The 6,754-nt window shown below is 41.8% G+C and overlaps 1 protein-coding gene across 1 annotated transcript in view; it reads left to right on the top strand.

The window, feature by feature from the left end:
- Positions 1 to 491: 491 nt before the first annotated feature.
- Positions 492 to 6,754, top strand: part of LOC118404169 (uncharacterized sodium-dependent transporter HI_0736-like) — a 58,192-nt gene continuing 51,929 nt past the window's right edge. Inside the window, exons 1-7 of the mRNA XM_035803188.1 lie at positions 492 to 588; positions 2,786 to 2,960; positions 3,662 to 3,845; positions 4,352 to 4,466; positions 4,899 to 5,100; positions 5,645 to 5,807; positions 6,143 to 6,277. Of these exons, the coding sequence (XP_035659081.1) occupies positions 544 to 588; positions 2,786 to 2,960; positions 3,662 to 3,845; positions 4,352 to 4,466; positions 4,899 to 5,100; positions 5,645 to 5,807; positions 6,143 to 6,277 (1,019 nt within the window). The 5' untranslated portion in view covers positions 492 to 543. The remainder of the gene's footprint in view (positions 589 to 2,785; positions 2,961 to 3,661; positions 3,846 to 4,351; positions 4,467 to 4,898; positions 5,101 to 5,644; positions 5,808 to 6,142; positions 6,278 to 6,754) is intronic.

The raw sequence follows: 6,754 nt of genomic DNA, 5'->3' as shown, positions 1-6,754 counted from the left end.
CATCCATATATAAAGACTCTCATGTGTGTGTGTGTGTGTGTCTTTGTATGTATGTTCGGGGATATGTGATGTATGTGGGGTGGGTGGGTGGGTTGGTGGGTGGGTGGGTGGGTGTGTTTGTGTGTGTGTGTGCTCTCATGTAATGTTGCAAATGATTGGTTGATCATGACAACTCACATTCTGAATGTTCAACCTTTATCATGGGTGTGTTTTAATAATAATATAATAGAGATGGTAAAGAGTTGTCAAGGAAGGACGCTATGCGGAAGGCAAAGGAACTGCAGTTTTCAAACGTGAACAAACGTGGTCATCGTATATAGGACCTTGCCCCTTTGAAAAGGCACTTCACACGACTTATAATAGATGGGTAGGAATCGGCGTAGGTAAAGTTTGACAATGAACTAGCTTTACTAAATATGTTACAGCAGAGTTTCCAAATCTATATATAGTGCTTTGGACATGTTTAAACACGACCTACTTTTACTTATTCAGAATCCCCCGAAAGTTGAACAACCACATTTTTAATGAGGTAATTTTGTTAAAATGGCGGACGACGGAGTATCCGAGGAGGCACAGCTGGTCGAAAATGTACGTATTTGGGGGAAATAAGTTTAGGTCAGCTTGATTTTGACTATACGTATCACGTATTGCAACTAATGATGAATGTTTTTGGATTCTAAACTACCTTTATAGCACCTTAAGCCCCGGTCACAAAGCGCGTACGATTCCTTGCGATTCCTTCCGATGCGCAGGATAAGCGCAGTGCGTCGTAAGTCGGGGGAGAATCAGAAGCAATGGTTTAAGTATATAAAGCCGTAGTCACAAAGCGCGTAGTGCATCGTACGATGAGGTCATAAGAGCGTGCCTGCGTCAATCGCAGTGAATCATAGTAAATCGGGGAGCGTCGTATGGCGAAAAATAGAGCTGAAATGGATTTTGAACATGTTCAAAATTTCGCTATCGTCGTAAGATTTTATTTGCCCCCATAGCAGACTTCATTACGGCAATTTTTGTCTACTGATGAGGTTATAGATTTATGATTTTTTAGCATGATGTGATGGTTTCAGTTTTCCCTGATATTGTCGATATTGACGAAAAGGGGAAATATATCAGTCGCAACTGCCACAGTCGCAACCAGAGAACAGCGCGCCCCGCACAGGTGATGCAGACAATTGTTTGATCGCTTCATACACGTGTCATGAGCTTATAATTAGATCAAATCTCAGCTCTCGTCGGTCTTGGGTCAGTTTACCATAATCGTAATAACCATGGGGACAACTCGAACATAAACGCAGGCTCTATGAGTCGGAAATACATATGATATAATGCTTATCATATGATTTTTGTATGATGGCATCTTTTTGTTGATAGCATATCATGATACGATCTTCGAAAGAGCCTGACACGTAGCAGGCCGAGATAACCATACCAGTACTCACGCTTGATTTGAACGTTTGCTTGTAATACTCTTGTTGTCATGGTCTTTTTTCATTTATTTTTACAGTTAAAGATATTATAGGAAGGTATTTAACAGCTATGTCCACATTTTGTTGGTTAAAGAAGCACAAAAGCAGTCAGACGGCTATACAGAAGAGACACAAGTAAAAAATCTTGCGACGCTGGAAAAATTTTGAACACCATCCGATGCGTTGCGATGGCTTGCGATGCTTACGATTTTCTTGCGATGTACTGTGCTCATCGTACGATATGCGGAATCGTCCATCGTAAGGAATCGTACGCGCTTTGTGACCGGGGCTTTAGAGCAAGCCTTGTCTAGGTGACACACGACATATCAGACCTCTGTCGACATCCATCGTGCCACAGGCCTAAGGCAAGCAATTGTTGAGGGCGTTCCTATGACAGCATTTGGTGTACATATCGAACAGAATTTAGTTATCCTTATTTGCTATCTGTTCTGTCAAATCTTTTGAGAAAACCGTAGAAATGTGACTGCGCATTATCTCATTTGGTTTAACTCATTACTTCACAAAAAGGATAGCCTTAATTTTTGCATCTATATCAATTACAATAAGACGATGACGATGTAGCGTTTAAATTTTTTTTTTGTTCAATTTGCAACTTTTTCATTCTCTTTTTCAACGGTTTGATCAACGGAATGATGTGCGTATGTTCGAATTGACTACATAAAAACTATGATGTCATACACTACCGTAAGTTTGTCTGCACCCTTAATTAAAAGACTGTTTGGACCGTGTCGCGAACCGGACTGACCAGTTTCTGTAATTCTGTCCACGGTGTCAAAAGGTCACTGCGTATCATGATTATGATACTATAACTGTATAACTATCTCTTTGGCTCTTTTCGTATTAGTACACAAGTAATGGTACTAGTTTCATATGCATGTTGATCTTATCATATGGATAACATACGCGTGCACATCAATTTTCATGCCTTTTAAAAAAAAAAACTTTTCGACCACGCTCTAAATAGTACGAAGCCGTTGTAAAAATGAGCACATAAATGCCTTACCATTTGAAGAAAAATGTCGGAAAACGGATATTATGTCATAGAAGCATAGAATCCCCACGCAAATTCAAAGGTCAAAGAAGAAAATGTGAAAGAATGGACAGTCTATTGTTCTGTATTCCATACTCATATTATATGTTCAGTCATTTGTTCAACCTTCCTGACTATACTAACTAATAGATTTCATAGGTGTTCTCAAAGGATAATCAAATCAAAATTGTCTTAATAGAATATTATTTTTGTACAGTATATAACGTTATATCTACTGTTTCACTGATTGCTTATTATTCCACTTCAGGACACGGACAGTTCAGGATCAGATACTGACAGTGAAACGTCCCCCCAGGAAGCATCAGGAGGTGCCGCCATGTTCTCCTCCAAGGCCGGGCTGCTTCTAACGTTCATCAGCGCGGTGGGCGGCGGGAGTCTATGGAGGTTCCCCCGCATACTGGCAAACAACTGCGGAGAGCAAGGTACGTAGTGTTAATTGGTCCTTATCCCTCTTTACTTGGGGAAGCAAACCCATGGGCACACTTTCAGTACAAGCCTCTACATCTCTCCTCCCTACGTGCCGCGTCCCTCGGGACTCCGGGCCACGCATGGCGGGAAATCTAATCTAAGACGTAGGCATCAGTCAAAAGTCAAAGGCAAAATCCTTCCCGCGCCTGATGGCACACAGAGCGGCGCCCATCAGTAGCCCTGGGCCATACAACTTTGCGCAGTCATAACAGTAGGGGGCTAGGCCACTGGTAGTGGTGTGTGTTCAACTACCATACTCTTTCCCGAATGCTGAGTGCTAAGTAAAGAATTAAAGAAAGCAGCATGTACGATTTTCAAAGTCTTTGGTATGACTCGGCCGGGGTTTGAACTCACGACCTACTGAAAAGCAAGGCGAACACTCTACCCAATCAGCCATTGCACCCAACGGCTTGCTTTTTTTTCAAATTCTGTTTAAAAAGCTTTATTGAAATATAGCAGTAATTACACTTATGTGGCACTTACATATACTGCTTCATGGCTACATCTCCGACTGTTACAGATACAGGCCCTTTATGTTCTTGTGCATGTACAAAAACGTTTTTTAAATAAAAATTCGCGAACGCAGAAATACGTTTTGTTTCGTTCGATTAACAATGTTTGCTTTTCAATATGTAATTATCACTTTTTTTCTCAGGATGTCTGCAGTTCCTGCTGGTCTGGTTGGTGTTCCTGTTCCTCTGGTCCATCCCACTCATCATCATCGAGGTCTCCATTGGTCGGTTCACCAGGAGAGCTCCACCAATGGCGTTCCAGGGTCTTCTGGGGGTAAAGTCGACATGGCTTGGGGGTTGGATGGCTGGTCTTAACTTTCTCATTACGTGAGTGTACTTTATTTATTCATTTCAGCAAATATACAACAATAAAAAAAATGATAAATAGATGGAATTGAAACATGCAGGGGGAACAGAAGCCTGTGCAGCTTTTGATGGCTCCCCCCTCAGAATCAAAGCAGTAATGAAACGTAATGTACATAATCTAAATAATAATTAAGCATAATTATATAATCAAAGCTTAACAATAACAGCAAATAAAATCAATTGAAACTACACCAAGAGCATCGTAACACTGCAAATGATCAAAACTTAATATTATATTTATTGAACTTTGACTTGCGTACTATCTTCTCTCTCTAAATCATATCCAGTTGCTCGAGTAACTGCTTTTTGGCGTATCTTCTTACCTGGATCTCTAGCCTTCATCGACTTATCTTCCCTCTCCGTGCCAATTTTTCTAGACATTGCTAACAATGTCAGTAGTCCATGCATGTGCCGATCTTGGCTCTACGAGTTGGCATTTTTTAAAGATCTATGTCCTGTTTTTATAGCTGTTACTTCGGAGTGATTGTCGGATGGTCGGTGTTCTACACCATCGCGTGCGTCTTCTACCCACTTCCGACAACCTACGATAAGAGTATCATGGCGTGGCAACAGTTCGAACAGGTTAGTGCAAATGTTTCTTAGCGTTAGGCATCCGGAAATATAGGATATTATGTACTGTAATTGTGTATGTGTGTATTTGTGCATGCGTGTGCGCTGTGTATGTGTGTGTGTGTGTGTGTGTGTGTGTGTGTGTGTGTGTGTGTGTGTGTGTGTGTGTGCTGTGCATGTGTGTGTGTGTGTACGTGTGTGTGTGTATGCGTGTATGTGCATGTGTCTGTATTTGTATGTGTTTATGTGTATGTGTGTGTGTGTGTGTGTTTATGCGCGCATGTGTGTGTGTGTGTGCGTGTCTGTGTTCTAATGTGCGCTTGTAACGTAAACACGACTTACATATCTAAATGGTGCTTCGCAAGCCTGACTATGAAGATAACATTCTATCTACATCGTATATTGGTAAGCATTGCGTTGCCTTCTTCGCCACCCGTACAATAGGAGAGCCACTGGCCTCTTGTCCTCCAATTCGTCATCACCGTGGCCTGTGCTGCAGCTAACTGGCGGGGGGTGGGGAGTATCGAGCTGGCCATGACCGCCATGACACCCCTGCTGCTCGTCCTGCTGCTGACCGCTCTCATCTGGGCTCTGACTCTCAACAACGCCGGGGTCGGGCTGAGCTTCTTCTGTACGCCTGACTGGGGTAAGTGCTAAATAGATCTTTTTACACAACCACTGCTTTATTCTCACCAACATTTCGGTGACCGTCTGTCACCTTCTTCAGGACAATTCTGACTATTTCACATTGTACTGCAGGACAGGTGTCGCTGCTCACAGTTCGGATGCGGTCACAAATATTTACAATAAACACAGATGTTTACAATGCGGTCCCAAACGCAAAGGAGTGTAAACCACCCAAACAGTTGTCAATTAACGTTGAAAATGATGTAACAGTTTCATACAAATGTTAGCACATACATCTATACATACATTAGAAAACATTCTGATATCCTCATGATCTTGAGGGGTGATGGTTTGTATTTGAGGTTGATATATATGTGCGTTCTTTGAGCAAGGGATAGAAAGTGTTGCTGCTAAGTCTCCTTATAAACCAAAACGAGCTACACCTCAATTGATTGAGATAAATTAGGGTCAATCGTTAATGAATTTGTGATGATGTTAAGGATAGAGTTGTAACAAAATTTTAACGATGTATTCATCAAATGCCATTATCCATCTTTCTGCAGGCTTGTTAAGCAGCCCTAAGCTCTGGATCGAAGCCTTGTCGCAGGTTGCTTGGGACACAGGCGCAGCTTTCGGCATTTTCCTCGTCTTAGGAACCAGCATGACCCGTAAGATGGGGCCTGTGAAGAACGTGATATGGACAACTGCCACCAACGGCACGGTCAGGTCAGTGTTTCTATGTAGTAGGGAATTTATGTGTAGTGTTTATTGTGTAGATTTGTTGTGTTTTTGTTTGAATGGGATAGCCGAATAGTGTAATGCAAGTTATGAGGTTGTACTTGCTTGGTAACTGTGTAACTTACTATAAGGTGCTGCTTGGTTTCATATTCATCACACCACGGTGTTAGGTTCTTTGATGTAGGCTTTCCTCTCACTCTTTACAGTTACTCGACAACCCCCGAAATTAAAGCAAATATATCAGTATCTGTACAACTACATATCAGGTTATGTACAACTTATAAAGCTCACAGCAACTCATTGATATGGTTTTCTATGCTTAGTCTGACAGTTGGAGTCACAGTGTTCTGTACAGTCTTCTCAACCTTCACAAAAGTCAACCCTGACGGCACGCAGGCTGACATTGTCGAACTACTCAGGACCAATGGACCAGCCAACACCGGACTTACCTTTATCTGGTGCGTAGTTTCTCTCTTTCTCAGACCGCTTTTTCTAAGTCTGAAGTTGCAAGAAAACCTTCAAAATTCAGTTTGTTTATAGTTTTTGTGCAGTGTGCATGCATAGATCCGTTGAAGTTGTAACGGTTAATTTCTATTTGCTCATATTGTGACAAAAGATGTTTGATTGAAAATACTATAGGTGGCACATAACGTTGATATCAAAGGTCAACATAAATAAAGTGCGTTTATCACTAGTACTTGTATTGGATGAAGGAGAATTCTTTGTACACAACCAGTGGGTACTTACATAGCTTACGTTTCGATGTCTCTCAGACACCTTCGTCAGAGCTTCTAACTGGAGTTCTGCTTCTCACCGCTATATGAACCCGAAGTTGGTGCGGACCTGGCAGAGAGAAACCATTCGCACCGGTTACTAGATTGTGTACCCGCGCGAAATTACGGGACTCAAAGGACATACACCATAAAACTTAACTT

The sequence above is a fragment of the Branchiostoma floridae genome, chromosome 17 (genome assembly GCF_000003815.2).
Source record: "Branchiostoma floridae strain S238N-H82 chromosome 17, Bfl_VNyyK, whole genome shotgun sequence".
Taxonomy (NCBI): Eukaryota; Metazoa; Chordata; class Leptocardii; order Amphioxiformes; family Branchiostomatidae; genus Branchiostoma; species Branchiostoma floridae.
This window is presented reverse-complemented; position numbering and strand designations above follow the sequence as displayed.